The sequence below is a fragment of the Archocentrus centrarchus genome, chromosome 13 (genome assembly GCF_007364275.1).
Source record: "Archocentrus centrarchus isolate MPI-CPG fArcCen1 chromosome 13, fArcCen1, whole genome shotgun sequence".
Classification (NCBI taxonomy): Eukaryota; Metazoa; Chordata; class Actinopteri; order Cichliformes; family Cichlidae; genus Archocentrus; species Archocentrus centrarchus.
Genome location: NC_044358.1, coordinates 22,888,106 through 22,911,739, shown reverse-complemented (window position 1 = coordinate 22,911,739; position 23,634 = coordinate 22,888,106). Strand labels below are relative to the sequence as shown.

Here is a 23,634-nt window from a genome sequence, read left to right as displayed (position 1 = left end):
GTACATAGAACAAGTCACACACCAAAGACATGTTTGCTGATTTTATGGCAGAAAGGTTTCTGGATAAATAAAGGAAACTTTAACTGTTTATTTTGGACTTTGCCTTGAAATTAGCACGTGTGTATAAATATTGTCTATAGCATGATTATGTGTAATCCTATCTCACATGATCTTTGCACATCCATTTTTATATTATCTGGTCTAACTAAGCAGGATATACTAAATATAATTTTTCACACTTATCGGCCTAAAAGGGGCTTTTATTAGCACATTGCCGTGGACTGAGCAGTGAACACGCAGCCAGCAGCTATTAACTTTGTCTGGCTATATTCATGAGCAAGTCCTCCCTTGAAACGTCTCCTCTAAATGTCTCTCTGCCCTCAGAGAGGCCACTATTACATCCATCTGTGGATACACTGCATCAGCACAGACACACGTACGCAAACACACACATCCATCTTTAAACATGCTGCATCAGCATGGAGACATGACACAACAACACCAGAGCCAAAATATATACAAGGGCATTCAGGAATAGCCTCCCAGCTCATGGAAACTTCCCTCTTTCACCTTTTGGCACCCTTCATTCTTCAGCTTGTAATGTTGCCCCTTTCGGTTAATTTCTCTCCAAATATGACTGTTAGTTTTTTGCCATCGCATGTATGCATCTCTGCATGTGTTTTCTTAACAAACTGGCGGGCCCTGCACATTTAGAGAGTCTGAATGTAATATCAGAATATCTGCGTGCTGAGTCGTGATGTCCCAATGCTATTGCTGTTCCTGCTGCTACTGCTGTTGTGAATAGAATATGTAATCGGTTATGGCGTGATCCATTCCTGTTAGTCTGTCTTGCGCCCCCTCCCCGTCTCACCAAACGAACTCATCGTTGTTCTCCATGTACGCTGAACCCCGTCCCTCCCTCTCCTCCCCTTCCTATCCACCTCTTTTACCTGAGCACTCGCTATCTTCGGACTGCTTTTAAAGCTCTCCATTTGTAATTCTTTGAAGTTGATGTAATAAAACAAACATTTAAATTAGACTGCAGACAAGTAAGGTGTACGGGGGTGGAGGGTGAAGTAAATGGAGAGTGGAAGCAACAGAACATTAATTCACCCCAGGACAGAGAGTCATCTGCCAACTTGTTTTCCTGCTTCTGTCGATTGGCTGCACCGTAATTCTGTCTACCTCTCTCTTTGCTCCATCTCCACTTCCCTCTATCTGTCAGTGACCCTGTGCTCTTCATCCGATCTCACGAGTCTGGGAACTATGCAGTAACTCTTCTGAAGTGTAATCATTCACTTTCAGCCTTGAACACATAAACACACAAACTGACATGAGCAGCAAACACTTACTCCCTACTGCAGACACCCACTCACACAATGACACAAACACACTCACTGATCTCAGTAAAGCACAAAGAGTCCTGAAAAATAATAAGTATTCACCTCAGGTAGGTAATCACGATAGAGTGGCTTTGGTGCCTGGTTAATGATATTGCAGGCTATAGCAGGCAGGAAGCTGGAGGCTGGGCCAGTCTCACACTGCTGTGTCATTGGACATTTTGAAGCGATTATGTGTCGTCATGGAAGCCACGGCAGGATAGCTCGCAAGTCGCAACGCGATGGAAGAGAGAAATTAGAATGGGTCAGGAGAGAGTTTGGATGATCAAAGTGGGAACAGAGGCAGATGTGTTGTACAGGCAGTCTGCAGGACGGCTTCCAATAAGAGGCTGATAGTTCTAGTATTGTGTGAAAGCAAACTGGATTTGTTGCCGTGACTGTTGTGACTTTATGGAATATTTTTTCATCCACAGTACTGTGCAAAAGTCTTGCACTACCCCTCAGTTCTTTATATTTTGCTTGAGAACTAAGTGCAGCAATAAAGTACTTTCAGCTGATCTCTTGTCACATGAAACACATGCAAACATAAATAGAAATGCAGTATACAAGGCAAAAACAGTGTTTGTTCAGCTCTAGCAAGCTTGAAAGTCAATATTTGATTTGACCACCTTTATTCTTCAACACAGCCTGAACTCTCTTAAAATTACAAGCTTTCTTGTAATTTCCTTAAGTAGTCTTCAGGAATAGTTCTCCGGGCTTCTTGAAGCACATTCAAAGCTCTTCTTTGGATGTTGGCTGCCTGTTGTTTTGTTCCCTGTCAAGATGATCCCACGCTGCCTCAATGTGTTGAGGTCCGGGCTCTGGGGAGGCCAATTCATGACTGTTAGTGTTCCATTATGTATTTTTCCAGGTATCCAGGTATGCTTTTACTGCACTGGCGGTGTGTTCGGGTTCATTGTCATTATTAACATTGCATTTGCTAAACAACAGAACTGACAGTTAGTGCTGTCATTGTGAACCTATTAGATACTGCTGTTAACATTTAGCTCAGAGTATGTAGTTTTCCTCTCTTGTGGTTTTGCTTAGGGAATATGGATTCACTCCATTTGCTTATAGGATTTTCCAAAACAAACAAACAGTGTTTTGGCAAATTACTAACAAAATCAGCACCTTCACAAAAAAACAAAATATGTTTTCGTTTTAGTGACTACTCTTAACAGAAGCCTACCTCAGCTGTGCAGTTTCTTTCAGTTCTGGATAAAACTACATTTAAATGAAACAACTTAAGAATTACTTGAAACTGCATTTCTTCTCCTTTGATAGAGACCAACCAGTTTGGCAAATAATTAAATTAATAGTATATGAACTGAATTGGAAGATAGCTACTAGAGGGATGAAAAATTAATTACCTTTAAATCTACTCCTCTACCAAACATAATAAAAAAATATGTTTATGTCTATCCAGGTTTTTAGCCAGTGAGTCCAGCCTGATTAATGGAACTAAGAAAAAATATTTACAGCAGATGCATGCATATTTTACTGTACATATTAAATGTGCGTCTATGCTAGATTTGTAATTTAAGTGCTACAAACATTTATTTCTGCCAAACGACCTCCATTCCCAAGGGAGTGCAGTAAACAACATTCAGCTGAGCATGATTACTGTCTCTGCGTCTGTCATCAGTATGTTTGTCGTTTTATTTTTCCCCCCCAGTTATAAACATGCATTCAGGAATTTACTCATTGCCCCCATCACTCCTTCCTTTAATTAGAAAATAATCAGAGTTGGATGAGAGCTTCATTAAATCTCATCCTTGAGAGCCATCAGCCACAAACACAGGAGTGGGATATTCATCACGCTTATGAAAAGAACTCAGAGACCTCCTCTCACTTTGTTTTCTTTGCTTAGTGATAGAACATTGGTTGGGAGGATGGAATCAGCAGACCTGAACAGGGGAGTGACCAACTTATCAAGTCAGAGAAAGAATGGGTTTAAATGGATGGGAATGAAGAGAGTGGGAGGGAAGTACAGAAAGTGAAAAGTGGGGAAAAGAGAAGGAGAAAATAAGAGAGAGAGAGAGAGAGAGAGATTATTAGAGGAGTGCTAATTAACAGAAACCACACTGTTTAACGGCACTTTCTCTCCATGCAGTATTGATCCTTCGTGACCATTATGGAGCGGATGTTTTGCTGCTTTCAGCATGGGTTTTCTCTCTTTTTCTTTCTACAAAAACTAATATATCAACTTTGAGTCACCATCTTACAGCAACCTGTAAAATCCACCGTGAAACATGCAAGTCATGCAAGCCTCTCCAGCAAATGAAGAAATGAAATGAAATAAGGCATAGCAGCAAAACAAAACAAGGTGAAATGACACAATGAGACAATGTCATTTGCAGAAAATGTCTGCATCTGTTGTTGCATCATCACGACACAAAAGAGACCAAGAGTGTAATCCCTGCAGAGACAGACAGGCACAAGGGTGATGTCAAGCAAGCAGATCAACGCCAGAAAGGAAAAGAGACTGTGCAGCAATGAAATAAAAGTGAAAGACATTGAAAGAGTGATGGCTAATTGCACAGAAATCAAATGGTGTCACATGAACATTGATGGACAGATAGAGAAGAAGGAACTGCAAGGTAGAGGGTGTGCAGATGGAGAGAAAGTAATAGAAGCAAAAGAGCATGGAAGTGAATGGAAGTTGTGCCAGTCGGCTCTTCGGCATGTGCAATATTGAAGAATGTCTGTAATATCCCTTTATTGTTACAGTGCATGTTCCAGGGCTTGCTGTTAGACATTGTGATTCTTCAAAAGGCTTTAACTGGATTACATCGCTATCAGGCTCAGCCATCAGAAGGGCTACAGCAGCTGTGTTGTGTTGGGTCTGCCGACAGCTTGCTGTCTGTCACCGCAGTGTCTATCGCTGCAGCTTCCCTGCTGGTATTTTAAGTCTAGACTGGACTACATGTACTCACAAATATTTGATCTAAATGACATTGAGAGTACAGTCAGATCCTGATTTTTTCAAGCAAGCTTTTTCATGTGAGCTTCTGTGTAAATTCAGTTCAGTTTTAACCCAAATTTGTTCTCTCTAATTGGCTTTGTTGATAGACAACATTACATTTGTGACTTCAGCAAGATACAATGTGTTGCAGTGGCAGCTCTGACAACAGATGAGTCCATTGTGAGAGAGGCTTAGAGAAGGTGATCACCCTGTCCACTGTTTCCCTGCTCTTTGCTGAAGTGGTACAAGCCGACTTTGATCAATGTGGATCGATGTGGATGAGTGTGCAGCCGGAAGGCGCTATGTGAAGAAGGAGGGGGGTGATGGCCCTTTGCTCTGTCATGCACAGTGTGTGGGAGGGAATTAAGACACATTGTGGCATGCTTTTCTACATGACATATCACCCTAACAGAATATATCCTTAACCCATGACTCTGTCTCAGTCTTTGTTTCTATTATTTCTGCCCATCTTTCACTTTTTTTCCCTTCTGTATCTTTATGGGAAAAGGACACTGTGCTCCTTTGCAATAGAGAAGACAAAATTCTGAGGGGTCAAAAACCTATTTAACAGTTTTTTAAACAAATCTTACTTTTGTTCTGAGTGTTCTTGGGTAGTGGGCATGGAAAATGGGTAACTTCATCATGAAAATTGAAGGATCTTGCATTGAATACTTAATTCAGTTTAGTCAGTTTCCTTTTTATTGTTGTCATTTTGTTTTTTCTCCCAACAATGCCAAAGCTCATCATGTATCCCGAAGGCTTCAGTTTAAGCATTTCGAGCCCTGCAGTTGTTGATGATACAAAGGATTACATGCTGTATTACTGTTGTTTCCCTTTGTACTTCCCTTCTATTATTAATGCAATCTTTAGAGAAAATCATTTGGCTATGCTCCTCGAGTGCGTGTGCTTTGAGAAAGCCTATGCATCATTTTGTGTGTGCAGGCGGTGGGTGTATCATCACTCTATGGAGTAATGAATGCTAATCCTCTCTTATCTGCTTTAACCTCAAGGCAATGACACTAGCTGCTGATGCCAGTACAGTGACACCCTTTGTTGAAGGAGAATATGTATGCGTGTGTGTGAATGGAGATGTGCTACACATGGGTGTAAGAAGAGATGTCTCTACTAGCATTTGACAACTTTCTCTTAGTTTTTCACACTGACTCTCAGAAGCTTTAGGGTGTGGTCTTGTGATTATGTGCCATGTCCCCCATGACTCATCAGAAGAAGTGAATAAAACATTCCAGCCCTCTGACTTTATTGCATCTGATCCTAACTCATAAAAAAACAGTCATTTGATATTAACTCCTTCTTCAGGTCATTATACAGAGAAGTCATCACAGTTTTTTTTTTGCTCTCAAGTGACTAGATGCAGTTTTGACTGGCTGAGTTCAGCATTCTGCCTGTTGCCATTAGCGTCTTTTGTTTTCATTTCGGAGCCACTTTATGGAGCTGCTAAAGATCACAGCACAAATCAAAGGCAGCTGCCAGTCTTGATCAGCAAGCATGTATCGTTCATTTACGAGGACACCCACCCCCCACAACTCGGCTTTCCTCTGTCTTGAAATAGATTCATAAGCAAACAATAAAAAAAAAAATAAAAATCTCTTTAGCCCACCTCGTAATGAACACTTAATGACAATAAGTGTAAAGCAATTCAAGCAGCGTGAAAATAGGTGGAGCACAAGATATGAAATTAGGGAGGAGGTTAAGATTAAAAAAAAAAAAAAAAAAAGACATCTGCCCTCAGCAGCCAGTGACGCCCATATATCTGCAAAACGAGTGTTACAAAGATGGGCAGAAAATAATTAGGTCTAAAAGCTGTTGAATCCTGTGTGCCTGTTCAACAGTCTTCTATTAAGGCTGTTTTAATGGGTCTGCTCTTTGCCTGCCTTCTTGGCAGAGTGAAAGGGAGATAAAACTGAATTAGACTAAACTTTAGAGATTGTGAATAGAGAACGCTCAGGCAGAGAGTGAAGGAGAGATAAGGGCCGAGCGAAAAAGATGAACGGATAGAGGATGGAGGAAGAGGGTTAATTGAAAGAGAAATAGAGAAGAAGGGCCAGATCTCAGGGGCTGTGGGGTGGCCTCTCTCTTCGCTCACTTCATCGCTGTGTATATATGTGTATGTGTGCTTGTAAATGTGTGTATTTGTCTGTCTGAGGGGAGATAGTGTTGTAGGCGAAATGAGAACAAAGCTAATTAGGGACTTTGCCTTGCCCAACTCTACAATGACGTTCCCACTGGAGCCAGGACAACACTTCCCACCTATATTGCAGGCTCCAGAGAGGGTCAGACACCGCAGAGACTTTTTTTATTTGAACTTTTTCATCCCCCATTTTAAAGCAGGCGGGGGAAAAAAGAAGTCTGGACTGTGTGCTGTGAAAGGCGCATAGTGAGCAAAGATGAAAAAGAGTCTGTGCTGCTGACTCGGTCCCTTTGACACTACATTTAATCCCTTTATTCACTACCATCTTTATTTCTTAGGTGCTAATGCTGACTTTTTTGACCATGTGGGTGTTCACTTTCAGAGCGGTCAGCAGCAGATACAGTAGGTTTACCTTATTCTGATTTGTCCAGCCCCAAGGGAGTCTAATCATTACATGGTATACACTCTGTGAGCCAATTCCAGTACAGTCCTTTAGGTGTCAGGTGGCCCACTGTGAAATAAGTCAGTGCTGGTGTTAAAATAGTAATGTCACTGTAATTCCTCAGATATCTGTGTCCAGGTCATGTGATTTCAGCAACTGCTTTTTTTTCCCCTTGATATTCTGTTTGAAGATTCAAACAGAGACTCTCAACAAGACTCTCATTCATATCCTGACAGCACAATGGAAAGAATTGCAAAATCTGTCTTAGGTGAAAACTGCAATGTTTTTGTTAGACAATCCTAACAAAATATCCTACAAAATCCTAATTCTGGGCTTTTATTGCTATATTCTGGTATTTTGATTGATATGATTTAGCTAGTTTATTCAATATTCTCATTATTCTACCAAGAAAATAGCCATGACACATTAAATGCAGATTCAAATGAATGCTTGAGGGGATATACATTTTTTTCAGTCAGTGTCAATGCAGAGCATAATATTAGCAAAAGAATGTTAAATGTTAAATGTTCCTTTAACATGAACTACTTGAGTTATATATTTCCACCATGTATAGTAATGGATCACAAACTCAGAGCAGTTCATCTCAGCGGCAGCAGAGTGCTGTCATTAGCCACGAGGGCTAATGATTTTGCCCCATCATTAGCTTTCTGTGCTAATGGTTTTGTACTAGCGTCCACCCTAAACATGCTAACACTCTGTGTGCTACTGGGTGATGTAATTGGTGTTTTGGCTAATTGAGCAACACGGCTAAAAGCTTTCCCCGGGCTCTGCGTCAGTTGTGACGTCCGGCAGCATTCTTCTGCGAACTCACCCGCTGTTTTGTTCCATCTCTAGTTTCTACTAGGTGTGTCACCTCGTCTATCATTGTCTGTGATTCTTCTATCCATATATCTATCTGTGTCATTGTCTTAAAAGCTTATCCCTCTGCCCAGTTAAATGAGATTTTAAGGTCATTAACTGATCCAGGCTAATATACTAATGCACCTGGGGTGTTCCAGATTTAATGAATGATTGGAAAGAGATAATGAGACTTATATAGCCGTGTGGTATTAGCTATGGTACAGGGAGAGGTGGTAAAAAGAAAAGACAATGAAAACGGGATGTTTTTGTCTCTGAAAAACATGCCTGTTATCAGGTTTACTTCCAAACATGCTGTCTGACTTGCCAGTGGTTTGCAGCTGGAGTGTATTGCTTAATAAAAATTCTGTATTAGAGTGTGTATGTGTGTCTGTGTGTGACCGTGTGCCTCGGTGTGTTATTGGCTTGTCTGGCAGCACTCTGAGTCCTCAGACAGGCTGTTCTTTGTACCGTATCTGATGTCATATTTTGTCTGACGTATGCTTGCCAACGGGAACCTTTGGTCAGGAAAGCACATGCCCCTGAGTGTGTGTCTGGGTGAGTGTGTGAGCTTGTGTATTCTCATCACGGCCCTCAACCAGACGGCACTTTCTTGATTGATGCTTGTCTTTGGGAGCGGGAGGGAGAGGCAGTTCCACTGGGAGGGAATTAATAATGCAAAGGGACTTGGATCGGTGGCTGTCCAGACTTGAGCTCTACAGTTGTCACACTGGTCACGGTGTTCACTGTGCAGCAGAAGCTGTGGTTTGAGGGGAGCTCAGACACAGCGATAGCAGAGACAGACTGAGAATGCGGAAAAGATCAGAGGCTGTTGGATTATGTGTGGTTAAGTTGGAATGAGTCATTCTGGACGGGTAGATTAAAAGATCATTCAGAATCAATGGGTGATTACGGGAGTGAACATGCAGAAGGGAAAGCAATGTGCCATTCAGCCCATTGGAGGATATACTGTAGATACATGCCAGCGAAGGCACAGCCGAAATCACTTGCACAGACCGCTTTGATTAATATTAATATGAAAAGCACACTCTGCATCTGTGTCTCTGTCTGTCTCACTCCCTTTTGCTTTTTTTTTTTTTTTGTAGCTCTCTCTGACTGTTCTGCCTTCCACTCTTTCTGTTCTTGTCTTTGCCTCTGTTGCCAATCTCTGAGAGGAGTTCTGCCACAGGTTTTATTCACTGGGATTCCACAGACACATCATTCAGAGAGCTGTCAAAGCACCACAGGCAACAAGTAAGACTGACAGTATGAGGTTCTTATCATGCAGTCCCACAAAACATTCACATGTACCCCAAAATAGGGATTCAGTGACTTCATAAAGACATGAGCCAGTGTCTTGAGCCTTGACCCCCCACACGTGGCTTTATGTGTATCATACATTTGATGACAATAAAAAAGCAAACAGAAGAGCAAGTAAAAAGATATATTGGTGGTAAATAATGCTACAGCATACTAGCACTACTATTACAACAACTACTACTACAAATCTGACTCAGGGTCCTTTGTTGTGTGTCTTCTCCCACTTTCCTGTCTAAACCTTCACTGTTCTATCAAACAAAAGTGAAAATGCCCCCCCCCAAAAAATAGCCTGCCCCCAATGGTTTTAATTTTTAATTCTGTCAGCTTCAGGCTCGGTGGTGTTTAAGGGTTTGAGAGTAATGATTAAATATAAAAAGAAAATTCAAACATAGGCTTAGTCTACATATAAATTTGATATGAGGTTTGCAAGTACAGTGCAGGTGTCCTCTTTTAGGATCATATATTAGCGTAAAACTGTTGCAAAATTGTTTGCAGCCAACGGGAAAAAAAAATCAGGAAAACACAAAAAAACTTTAGATGCTACTAAAAACTTAAGAACCTCCCACTCTCCCTGCAGAGTTCCAACTGATCTTCCAGGAATTGTGACGGTGTTTTCTGGAGAACTGGTTGGTCAGTAGGTGATGATTTCTAATCTTTATTATAAATCAGTAAAAATTGCAAATCTGTTGCTGTCTGTTGCAAATTCACATTAATTAGTTACATTCAGTTAATAGTTACATTAGTTACGTCCAGCCAGAACCTCAGAGATTTGAAAATGAAATTCCTCCACAGATAGTTGTTGCTGCAGAATGGCGATTTAATTGCAAAATGGCACTTGGCAACCTTGCTTGTATATAGAAATACAGTATAACCAGAAAATAACTAGCTAGCAGCCAGTTGAGTTGTCCCCTATTGCAAAGAGCCTCAACATTGACAAGTTGCACTTGTTGGTGCAGACCAACGCAGATTGATTGGAACGTGTTGGCAATTTGTGTGTATTTATAAATTAGACGGCAGTCATCTATAAACTTTGCCAATCTGTCTGAGTGACTGCAACTGTTTGGAGACAGGATGCCTCCCAGCAGGCGACCTGTGCAATCTCCTTGCAACTGAAAGTGTTGGATCGAGGCTGAGGGTATTGCATACTCAACTAAAACATTGTTCCCACTCACTGTTGTGAGCTGCCAAAGTCACAGTCTGGAAATCAATCAGCTTGTCTCCCGAATTGGCCTCTGGGGGCTTCAGGGACTTTCAGTGTAGCAATCACACATCTGGGCCAAGATTTCCTGTTCACCTGACTTTTGGGCCAACAATACCTAGTCACTGCATATGAATGCAGTTTAAACTTTAAAACCCAGATTAAAAATATATATGTATAGCCATCTCCATTATGTGACGAGTGAACCAAACATTAACCTGACATTTGAAATTTGTTTCATAGCGTTAAGAAGAAAGACTAATTAGCTTATGACAGGGGGGTTGCTGGGAATTGGACCTGGAGAAGTGGAAACAGATAGAGAGGACACAAGTAGATGCAATAAGAGGAGAAGAAGACAGACCAATAGAGAGAGCTCTTGAGAAACAGATGCTGGTAGTCTGTTAGCATATTAATGTCTCGATGACGGACAAACAGACAGGTGACAAGGCCCAGGAGAGAAGCCAGAGCATTAACATCACAGACAGTGATTGGCAAGGACCTCGGGCTCATGCATGATGGCATTGTTTGGAGAACAACAACGCTGCTATAGATAATGGGGCTGCTGGTGAAAATAGAGGGGGATGAATAGATGAGGGTGATGACCTCTCTGAATATGGCCAATAAACGATAATTCTGATTCTGTCTTTATCCCAATTCCCTCTGTTTTCTGGATAATCCTCATTGTGTGTCTTCGAGGAAGAAAATACCTTTTTCAAAAACATAACCTACCAAATAATTTTGACAGGGTTGTTTTGAAAGTAGCACTGCATGACTGTAGTGAAGAATTACGGTCTCAGTTAAAAATGATAGAATGTCAAGTAGTCAGTTTATGAGAAATATTTAGATCAAATGCTGACAACATGAGGTCATCTACGTTCTTGCTCATTGTGGAAAAATGACACCCTGTTTCTGCCTGTCTACAAAAGGCTTGTAATGTCATGAGTTTTTTAAACATATGCGTATTTCTCATATATTTTAGATTTGACTCTTAGAATGTTAGAATCTTTTTTTCTTTTTAAATGTTTTTTTTTTTTCAGTAAATAACAATATTTTTTCGCCAATTATCATTCTTGAAGTAATTATTTTGCAGCTTATTCCCACAACGACTCATTAAAATGTTAAAGTGTTTAAAACCTTTTTGAGCTTTGACCACTGAAAACTGATGCAGAGAACCTCGCTGAAATAGAGCTTACATAAATTACAGCCATCAAATAGAGCTGTAATTTATGTAATTGTAGGCGCCGCATTGTCAGAACTGATTACACGCGCACACACACACACACACACACACACACACACACACACACACACACACACACACACACACACACACACACACGGCTGGATTTGACATGCTTGAGCCCAGAGGGAATGTACCCTGAAAATCAAAAGACATTAACCAATTAACATTGATCAATAGTTGCAGCCGCACAGGGATGACCCAGACTTGGAGCATTGTTAATGGGTGCCTTTGGGCCAATGGTCAGGCTGGGAATACTATTCTTCACAGCTCTTAGCCAATCAAAATGCTGGAAGATGTCTTGACATTCTCCAGCTCTCCAATGCAAAGTACCTTTCCTGCTGTAGCTAGGCAGAATAAATGGGAGAGGTGGAGAGACAGAGCAAGATGAGGAAGTGAAAGGAGGAGAAAGAAGAGAGGTGTTAAGCATGAAGACAGAGTGGGAGAGTGTATGTGTTAGGTTGTGAAAGCAAGTGTCATAGTAGGCCACAGTGAGCAGCAGGTAATCTCACTGAGATAAGCAGTAGCATGACAGCCAACCTTTAATTCCCCATGGGAGGGGATACGGTGGAGTTGTTGCAGGGCTGGTTTTCCAATCCCCCAGGAAATAGATTTACATAAAGCAGTAATGGGAAGAGATGGATTGAGGATGCATTTTGATGAGGTTGGTTGAGGCAGGACAAGAAGAAGAAAAGAGAGAGAAGCTGACAAAAGCAGGGAGTAGTACAAATGCTGCACACACATGAATATATACACAGATCACAGCAGTACCTCTGCACTTGCGCTACTCTGTATTCATGATGAGGAGAGCAAATATCAGCACGGGGCTCAGGATGTATGGGGATTGATGTGAAAGGAAGGGAATGAGGGAGAAAGGGGGAGTAAAAAAAAGAGGTGGAGATATCTAAGATATTACACCTAGCCAGGGGAGTGTTCAGTGGAGCAGGCATTATGAGAGTGTAAATTACATTCTCTGCTCCCTTTGGGCTGCTGGCTGCAGGATGAATATAAGTACCCACAGCAGTGAGTATGCACAGACACAAACCACAGTCTATAGATACTAGCATAATACAGCATTAGATTGCCATGATGTGTTTATGTTTGTTGTGTTTAGAAGTCTCCAATCATGTATCGATCCCGCATCAATTCTCCCACCTCATCTTTTCTGAAATTATGTCCGATATTGACACATAGCTCATTTGTTTGAATTGAGTGGAGATCAATGATGATTCATGGGGCTTTGTAAAACATCCAGCACCAAATTGGACAGCTTCTAAGGTGGCAGAATGGAGGAGACTGGAAAGCTTTGCTTATTTAGATTCCCCAAACAAATTAGAGCAATAATGCAGAAGCAATTCAATGCAGTTACTTTTATTTAAGATTTTTTTTTTTTAATTGATTTTAAAGATGTTATTTTAGCATTTAAGAAAGTATGGTCATAAAATTTTTGAATTTAATCAAACGATAAACAAATGAAAAAAGAAATTCCAGATTAATGCAAAATGAAAAGTGTTGCTTTTATCACAGGCACACTGCAACATCTTTCATTGTCAGATGTTTGCTCTGTGTAAACCAGTCTCTTAGAAGGAGCAGACAGACAGTTAATCCTCTTTATATCTGCTCTTTGAGCTAATTTGTCTCCCAATGGGAACCTTGAGAAAATAGAGAAGGTAGCAAGCGTACATCTTCTGCAGAACTCATTGGTCTTCTTTATGACAAACTGAGTGGCAGGCTCAGATGTCAAGGATGTGAGGTCAGTGCCTGTTAAATAGAAGGGCAGCGACTTAATTCAAGGCTCATTACTTCTATACATTAGGCTGCAGTTAAAGGGAATAGTATTCTAATCCACCACATTCCATGTTTCTGTCCCCCTCACCCCTCTCCCTCACTTTTGCCCTCCTTATCTCCTCCATTCTCATCCTTTCTCATCCCATCAGGGCCGCTGTTCCAGGGAAAACTGTAAGTACCTGCATCCTCCTCCTCACCTAAAGACCCAGCTGGAGATCAATGGAAGAAACAACCTCATCCAGCAGAAAAACATGGCCATGCTGGCCCAGCAGATGCAGCTCGCTAACGCCATGATGCCCGGCACACAGCTACAACCAGTGGTGAGTAGGCACTTCTATGTATTAGGTACAGAGCAATTAGGTATTATTAGGTACACCGGTTCAACTACTCATTAATGCAACTATCTAATCAGCCAATCACATAGCAGCAACTCAATGTATTTAGGCATGGTCAAGGCAACCTGCTGAAGTTCAAAACAACCATCAGAATCAGGAAAAGAGGTGGTTTTAGTGCTAGATGGGCTGGTCTGAATATTTCAGGCACTGCTGATCTACTGGGATTTCCCACACAACCTGTTCTAGGGTTTATAGAGAATAGTCTGAAAAACAGAAAATATCCAGTGGGCGGCAGTTCTCTGGGCAAAAAAATGCGTTTTTGATGCCAGAGGTCAGAGGAGAATGGACAGACTGCTTTGAGCTGATAGGAAGCCAACAGTAACTCCAATAACCACTTCTTTCAACCAAAGTATGCAGAAGAGCCTTTCTGAATGCATAACATGTCGAACCTCGAAGCAGATGGACTACAGCTAACAACAGCTAACTGAGGCTACAAAATGGGCTCATCAAAATGGGGCAGAACAGAAGATTGGAAAAATGTTCCCTGATCTGATTAATCTTAATTTCTGTTGCAACATTCAGGTGGTAGGGTCAGAATTTGGCATAAACAATTAGAAGGCATGGCTCCATCATGTCTGGTATCCAATCCAATAGAGCACCTGTCAGAGCAATCTCTGAGGTGTTTCCAGCACCTTGTTGAATTAAGAATAAAGGCTGTTCTGAAAACTAAAGAGGGGCTAACTCGGTATTAATAAAGTGGTCAGTGAGTGTAAATACAAATACATTTCTAGAAAACCAATTATCACTATTTTTAAACTTTTAACAATACTAGGCCCCGTATCCGGGCCCAAAATAATTTGCCAAAAAAATCCAGGATTAGGCTTAATTCACTAGCCGGGACCACATCCTCAACTAGATTTGACAATATTTTTGTAAGAGAATGGCAAATGGAATAAGCATGGATCTGAGGCTGTGGTTTATGGAAGGGTTCATTTAGGCCTGTCAGCGGCACCCGGGCCAGGCCGATCCCGATGTACTAATATGGGGTGTGAGAAATGAGAAATGAGAAATGGGGAGGGAGGGTGGGACACAAAAAAAGAGAACAAACTACTGTGGCATGGGAAGGTGTATATAGTCAAATAACTGGAAGGGGAGTGTATGAGGTGTAGTCCCACTCCTGATTTAAGATTGCCTATAATCTGATTTATTAGTGTATTTGGCAGGATTTTCATTTCATGGAATATGTTAACTCTTAGATATTGTTCAGGTCAAATCTGACCCATTTTGACAGTAGGTATGTACGCAACTAGCCGGCTATGGTTACTAGTCATTTAACCTAATTGTTAAAATTTTAATTGGTGCCCTATGCTGGTAAATGGCTGTCTTGAATTTTATGCAGCCATATGGCACCAGGTCCCTGACATTTTTATAGAAAAATGTCTTCGCAATCTTGGCCTGAAATTTTTATTAGGTCTAATATTGTTAGTTATTTTGAAGGCAAAGAACGAGATCATGGATACAAGCGGCGGAAATGAGCTTCCTCCAAGGGGTGGCTGGGCTGTCTCTTGGAGACAGGGTGACGAGATCAGGCATTCGGGAGGGCCTCAGAGTAGAGCCGCTACTCCTCCACATCGAAAGAAGCCAGCTGAGGTGCTTGGGTGAGGTGTTCCAGGTTTGTCCTACCGGGCGGAGGCCCTGGGGCAGACCCAGGATACCCTGGAGAGATTATATCTTGGCTGACCTGGGAATACCTCTGTGTTGCCCCTGATAACCGGGGATTTATACTTGAGCAGGAAATCTATGCTGTAAGCTTCATCATAACCAGAAATCTCTTTGAACCCTACACCGTAACCTACAATGAAACCTGATGGCTGACTTGCAGCTCCTGAGAAATGTACACGTTGGGTCGATGTAGCCCACAGCGATTGTAATTGGCCCGTTCAGCACTGTCATTTTCCCCTGTGCATTTCCGAGTACTTCCCACCCAGTTTGTACAAAGACATGAAAAAACTAGAGGGACAAAAGTTAAGCAGCATTTAAAGTATGATTTATTATTGAAGAATGTGATTAATGCCTTTGTTTAGACAGTTTTTGACATTGTCCATTAAACATTCCTAAAATTTAGATGGATTTCATATCCATTAGTGTGGGTCAAAATGGCGGTTTTAGTGAATCTTGAAACTTTGTAACTGTACATGCGATGTCAGTGTATATTTTTTATGGGACAGTGGTGACAGTTCAAGGAAGACCTTGACACTGTCACGTGAACTGTCTGTGTTCCCACCATATTTGCCCAGGTTCCTGCAGAGACAGGCACCTAGTGCCATTTCAAGGATCACAGGGAATCTTGAAAGAGTGAAACAGTAAAGCATAAAGGGCCCTTCACATACAACACGACAATGGCAACACTGCTCTCTGAAACCCATTATTTCCTATGGCTTGCAACGAATTATTGGTTTGGCAAAGTGCAGCACAAACGTGCTGTCTGGGGAGCACTCGCACATACTGCGGCTGTGGCTCACTGTGATGTACATTCACATAACCAATAGAAACAAAGAATGACAGGGAGCGAGTGCTGATATTATACACAAAGACCGGCACATAAAATTATATAGTACAGTTTTAACGCAGCGGCCAGCAAAACACAAATTTTGGGCCATTGGCTCAACTTCCTTTTACTGCAGCACATACTGCTTTCTACGCAGTTTAACAAATCTTTTTAGATCTCCCTGCCATAAAAAAATAGAAAACACAAATATTTTAGAAATCTGTCAAGAACAGCTCTAAAACTAAAAATTATATTGTTATTTATTAGACAAATAGCAAATTGAATTCACATTTTTATACCCAAATTTGCGCCGGCAAACTGGACTTCTCTAAGAAGTCAGGAATTAATCAAGCAAAGCATTCAACCACTAAAGCTAATTTTTCTGTTCAGGAATGCAAGTAAAATTTGGCATTTGCTTTACTATCTTTTCTGCTTTTGTTTAATGTTGAAAATTAATGGATAACAGCAATAATCAGACTTTAGCATTAAAAATATCATTTCGATTAAGGAGCTTCTGCATACTGTCGGATTAACCATTACAGAAAGAATGACACCAGTGATTTTGGTAATTACCAATACTGCTAATACTCTGGCATAAACCTTACACTGGGTGGTGGTGTGATCAATTTATTAAGCACTGTATGGTGTTGTATGATGGTGTAAGTTCATATATGGTGCACATAAGGAGCACAAGCAATGCAGAAATTAAAGGGTCCCTTGACACAGACACAAGATTTACACCTGGAGGCACAAGCACCTGCAATGTAACAAATTAATCTATAAATAAACAAATTTATCCATTTATAACTGACAGTAAACTAAGCAACCAGATTAAAACATATCAAAAGAGCAGTTAGGGTGTTCCTAAAATTATAAAGGCACCTGAGCTGCCATTTTGGTGATTGCGGGAAATGCAAGTGTAAGTCCCCCACACACAAGGTTTCACTGCTTTGAATGCACAGACTAGTTTGCAATAAGCAATTTTTCTGTGCTCTGTGCGCTGTGTTCTAAGTGTTCATTGATAATTACAGGTGGTATTTATGAGGATTTTCTTTATGATATAATAATGAGGACATGTTTAACGGTTGTAACGATTATTTGGTTATATAATAAATATAAAATAAATCCCAATAGTTCCAGAATGTTGTTGCCAGTTTCACTTTTAATAAAATATATTTAGATCATTGTGGCTGTTATGTTTTCAGGCCTTAGGTAAAATAGGATATGATATTGTGTGATTGTAGATGTTTTTCCTCCAAAAAAGTGTTGTAAACCCTAAAAAAGTACTCCCTCTGTTCTCTGAGACATTAATCAAGGATTAATCATCCATTTATTAATGTCAGATAGGCTATTTATACATTCTAAATAGGACCATACTGTAAAGGCGTGAAAAATGAACAGTATGTATGGGTTAATAGGAAAGACGACTTCTCAGATTTTAAAACAAAAATTATTTGTAGCATTTATCCAGTATTAGCCAGTCATAAGGACATTCATATGATCAGCACTCAGCCGATCACAGGATTGCCAATGGGTATGATTGTTTGTCTGTTTACTGTACTTCAAATGAACTTTTGCCATAATGAAAAAGCAGTTCTGTTTAGTTTAATGAGAATTAACAGAGTTAGTTAATTTGATAAATAATAATTATGAAAGGTTAATTCTTACTTTTTTCGCCTCAGCAAATGGAGTTTATGCTTGGTACAATCCAGAAAACCAAAAACTAACTGTTCTAGAAGATCTAGTAGTTCTAGTAAATTGACCTTTGTTTTGTCAAATGGTCATTTATGTTTATCAAATCAGAATGGATTAAATAGGCAGTTGGGATAGGTTCCTAAAAAACTATGAAACATACACACACAGCAAACTGAATAAGACATTGTTCTGTACATGCACATCATGTTCCAAGGATGTTCAAGGTGATAGCCAGAGCCCCATTCAGCCAGTTCAAATGAATCCTTCCATGACCGGTCCAGAGACCTTACAGAGACAATGAGAACTGCCAGTCAGGCTTGAAGTAATTCCTCTGTCATCTCCACTGTCCCTTTATGTTTAAGTAAGAGCAATGGAGTGAATTTGTTTTAACGCTATTCGGAGGAGTTCAAAAGATGCTGTATGCTTGGACGCACACATGCAAGTGCACACTTAGCTGATGGCTTATCAACCTTATCTAGAAAAGAGGGGCTGAGCTGAGAGGCCCATTGGGAGGGACAGGGTTTAAAGAAGCACAGATCTCCCTGGAACTGCAAAGCCTTCCCTTTCTGTTTATGTCATGGGTAGAGAGAAAGTAAGAAGACAGAAGAAGCAGGAAGACAAGCTGACAAAGGACACAGCAGAAGAAGAAAGGGAGAACCGAACACAGCAGAAATAGATAAATGGGCAGGGTAAAGGCAGGTAGGTAAAGTGAAGGAGATTGGATGACAGCAGTGTGGAGAGATGGCTTTAGACTTGCACTACAAAGAAAAGTCAAGAAAAACCGAGCAATATTATGTGCAGAGGGGATCAAAACGGTAAAACTGGGTACTTGCCTTTCTAGGAATCAGACTTTATTCCTTCATTGTTCCCTTGTGTCTGTAGCTCAGTCTCCTTCAATCCTCAGTGTCTCTATCAAATTTTATTTCCCACTTTTTCATCTGCAGCTGTCCATCTTTCCTCAGTGAATGTAGGTAAACTACTTTATTTTCATGTATGGGACCATGAACACAATGACGTAATTAGGGTCTGTCACATCTGGTTGTCACTCACATTTGGTTACCTGTTTAATACCTGTTGAAAATAAGAAAAGTCAAAGCACAAAAACCACAATGCAACAGCATTCCAGTGGTAATTGGCCACATGTCTGTTTAAATATTTAGGAGCTGAAGTTAAGACTAGTGTGGCAAAGAGTTTGCACTACAGTAAACAAAGCTCAGGCTAGGTCTGTACTCTGATGCAGGGTTATTATAGTTAACGAAAACGAACGAAATAACGAAAACTGAAATTGAAAAAAACATTGTCGTTAACTGAAATAAATAAAAACTACAATTAAAAGGAAAAAACGATAACTAACTAAAACTGTATTGTGAGTTTACAAAACTAACTAAAACTAACTGAAATTATTGTGGATTGATCATTTTTCCGCTCTCCGAGTTTAAGTTGGGAGCGCCGTCGGGCAGCTGTGTGCGTGCGTGTGCACGAGAAAGCGGCAGACCCTCTCTGAACCGACCGGGTCCAGAGCGGGTCCACGCTGCCGCAACGCTGTGATTACCTGTTCAGTTCTTGTGCGTTTCCGTCTACTTTATCAGTGAGAGAATAACAATCAGGAATAATAATCAAAGCATCAATATAAGGACTCACAAATGTCAGCAAATTCCTGGAGGGAGACGGCTGTCGGAATGGACGTGAGGAAATGAAGAAAGTGGAAAAACAGGGACAAATATGTTTGCAGCCAAAAAACTGAGCATAAAGAGCGAGGACCAAAAAAGAAGTCCCAACTGGCACCGACCACAATGTAATTAACACACACAACACACACAGCTACACAACATAAATGCGGACCTGAGGTCGGACACTTCTGTAGGTTGTGTACAGAGGCTGCAAAGACCCTGCGAGTCTAATCAGCGAGCATCTAACCAAGCTAGCTCCAAAACAGAAGCAGCTTCGGGTGTTGGAGAACATCAGGATGCAGCTGGATTTGAGCTTCGACTCCTTCAAAGAGTTTGTTTTTGTCAAACACCACATGTAGGTGTTGTTAATCTACTGCACTGATACTGGAGTTTATTGGGAGTTTACTGTAGAATTTATTGAGTTTGGGAGTTCATGTTTTTCTTTGTTTTCTCCCTGCTGATGTTCAGGTGTGTCCTAATTATTACACATTTAGCATGTAGTGCTTCTGTCTGATGTACAGACCGTACAATCTTCAAATGTAGGGTTGTTTAAAAGAGTTAAAATATGTATGATTATGCAAAAAAGAAAGAAAAGAAAGAAAGGAGATAACAAATTATACTGTAAATAGTAAAAAAAAGTGCTAATGTTTAAACATTAATAAGAATTTCTTACACAAATCTCACATACTGCTGCACCACAAATGGCTGACATTAGGTGCCCTATGCAATGATATATCTTTTGAATTACAATAAGAATATTCAGTTTCATATCACTACTTAAACTCTGAGACGTTCCAAAAAAGGCCTGTTAGTAAGCTCTCAAACTCTGCACGATGATATCACTGCATAGTTAAAACCCCATGACCATAAATGTTTTCGATGACATCATGCCTATTCCATCCAACCTCGAGCTGCAACTATCTCAAACTGATATCTGAGCACCTGGAAGGGAGACACATCTGCTTTTCCAGAGCACCTTGTGATAGCAATAACTCTACAGACATTCCAGAGGGCAGCACTGGAAGAATTATTTCTGATTTTCTGAGTCATCGCAAGTGAGGAGGTTTTAGGAAGAATGCATCAGTACAGCCCTGGCTGCCGCTCCTCTATTACTCACTGTGTCCTGTTGGCAGGGGCTCAACAGACAATCCTTAGACTGGGGCTGAGGTCAGGAACGGGCAGGGGAAACTTGCAGTACATACTCCTTAGCTTCCCTGTTTTCTCTATCAACTCCAGTACTTACAGTGAAGCCTCTCTCCCCACTCACATGCTCACACAGCCTGACGTCCTTCATCACTCCTGCTAACTGTGTGATATCTGGGGTATGAAGCATGTGATTTCATCTGATCAATGGGAGAAGGTGGCACAAAATACTGACGCTTGCTCTGTGTGCTAGTGCAAATTAAAGGCAAGCAGGCATGAAAGGAGTCATATTCTTTTTCCTCAGATGTAAGTCCATTAATTATCTGTTTTAACCATCTTCTTTCTTTCCACAATCACTGTATTCTTTGCTATATATCTACCAGGGGTAATATGAATAAGAGTAAAAATGATGGCATCATGCGTGGAAGATGTAATTGAATATTCAGTATCTTTATATATCGACTGTGAGAAGTCATTGTGGATCAGCTTTGACCAACTCTCTTATTTCGCATGTGTCCTCAGCCCATGTTTTCAGTCACACCCAGCCTTGCAACCAATGCCAATGCTGCTGCAGCAGCGGCTGCTGCGTTTAACCCCTACCTTGGCCAGTGTCGCCCGGCCTGATGCCCACTGACATCTTGCCCAGTGCCCCTGTATTGGTCACCAGCAACCCCAGCGTTCCTATACCTGCTGCTGCTGCTGCCGCTGCTGCTGCGCAGAAACTCATGAGGACAGACAGACTGGAGGTGAGGAACACAAACATTTGCCACGCAGTCACAAGAATAAGTGGGAAAAAAAATATAACCACATCAGGAGGATTTGCATAAGTATTTTGTGATTTCCTTGCCACTCCCAGATTATAAAAGATTAACCAACCCTAGTAAATGCTGCACCCAGCAAGTACCTTTTTCACACTTTTGCAGCGTGTGGCTTTTCAGATGTGGGCTGTGTCTGCTGAATATTAAAGAAATGGGTTGGGAAGTCTTAACAGTTTTTGTTTACAGACTTGTAGGACTTGTGTATGTACACTGTTACAGCAACTACATCCCATTACCATAATACAGTTATTACTCAGACTTGAGCAAGAGAAAGAGATGTTAATGAAGTATCTACAACATTACCAGTGCCGGCTCTATCAATATGAAGGAGATAACTTTGTCTGGCACAAGCTCAAGTTATAATCTACATATGTCATTTTCAGAAAAATCTTTACTTCTTCTCGGAAGAAATTAGTTATTTGAAACCCGATGAGCACCCCCTCCTCCGCTGTGTTCAGATAATCATTAATTGGACAGTAAGTCAATCTCATCCATTATGTAGCCCCACCCGAGAAACAGTGGCAGCGGAATAATGGAGAAATCGTTGGAGGCAGGCAGGAGGCGTGCAAGAATGTAGGAAGGTTACATTTAAGATGTAATGTGGTAGCTGGGTAATTAATGGGGTGAGGGGCTGGGTAAGTCTCTGGACCAAGCGAATGAGTGGACAACATGCAGAGCAAGGAAATGGGTCACTGACAGGAAAGAGAGATGGAGGTGGAAGATAGGAAATCAATTTGTAGACCTGTTGTGGTCATCAGGGGAGGGACTGGAGCAGGCAGAGACAGAAATACCAGAAACAAAGGAAAAGGGCACTGACTGAATTTCTAGAGGAGTTAGAAAAGTCATGTCACAGAGGTTGAGGATAAGTGGAGGCAAGATGTTGTTAGTAGGAGAGCATGCAGCTCTTGATTCAGATTAAAACAATTTGTCCTGCAACAGATCAATAACAAGAGGATATGAAATATTTATTAACCAAATGCAATAATACTCTGCTCATTCCACTGTTTTCCTTCTAGATATAGAGGCCTATTGGTCACAGTATTTGTGGTGGTCAGGCTGCATGAAAGCTTTTTGATCCATATCCTAGTTTCTTAATTTGAAAGGAACTAGGTTTGCTAAAAATATCTTAGAGAAAGGGGCCAGTCATATTTCAGTTTCCAGTGCGTGTCATTCAAAGTAAACATAGCTGGAATTCTGTGGAGCAGCACACATACCGCTCACTAGATATGTTACAGTCTGGTTTCTTGAGGCTGTGAGAAATTCCTATTTTAGAAGACAATGCCCCAGACAGTTTTCCTGAGAAAATATTCTCCAGAAGTCTCTTCTGTCTCGTCCTCGTATACGGTATACTGCAACATTCTCAGCATGCATAAAGTCATATGTTGCTTACCTGCAACCATGGTGATGTAAGTGGCTCGGGGGATAGTTACCATAGGGACAGGAAATATGATTATCAGACCCTTTATTTGTTTGTTCAAACTAAGCACCTTCAGTGGTTTACCTTTTCCTAAATAATTTATCACTGTAAAGGACAAACACACTAGTCCACATCTGGTCCTGAGAAAATCAAACTCCTGTCATTCAGTCCCCTTCTGTTTTTTTTTCTATGGCAGCCACATACACCTCATCACCAAAGGCTTTCACTCTCCCCTCGATCCCCATCTATCATCTCTTTTATTCTATATTCGTCAACCACGCTTAGATTTTCCTTCTCTTCCAAGTTTCCGCCCTCCCTCACCCGCCTCTACAACATCTGCCTGACAACAAGGCAGTCTCACCTTTTTAAAAATAAGACCAGCAACAGTAGTAGTAGTTAGCAGTGGTGGGGTGGTGTGGCACATGTAAGAATACATATTTGAATAAGAGAGCGGTACCTACGAGAACAAGAGACAGACAAAGAGAGAAACACCATCACTCACAGCAGTCAGTGAATGTGGATGATGAGCTGTCATGACTGGAGACAGAGCAGTTTGCAGATAACGGTGCTGGTGGCCTTTTGTCTGGCAGCCGGTCCACCACAAATCAAATCCTTTATGCACGCAGACAGGGAGACTGGAAAACAGACTTGGTAAATGGCTTGTTCTAT

At 41.0% G+C, this 23,634-nt stretch overlaps 1 protein-coding gene across 1 annotated transcript in view; it reads left to right on the top strand.

Moving 5' to 3' along the window:
* The window catches only part of LOC115790657 (muscleblind-like protein 1), a 64,803-nt gene that overhangs the window by 29,313 nt on the left and 11,856 nt on the right, over window positions 1–23,634 (top strand). The window contains 3 exon segments of the mRNA XM_030744527.1: window positions 13,489–13,659; window positions 21,253–21,331; window positions 21,334–21,476. Of these exon segments, the coding sequence (XP_030600387.1) occupies window positions 13,489–13,659; window positions 21,253–21,331; window positions 21,334–21,476 (393 nt within the window).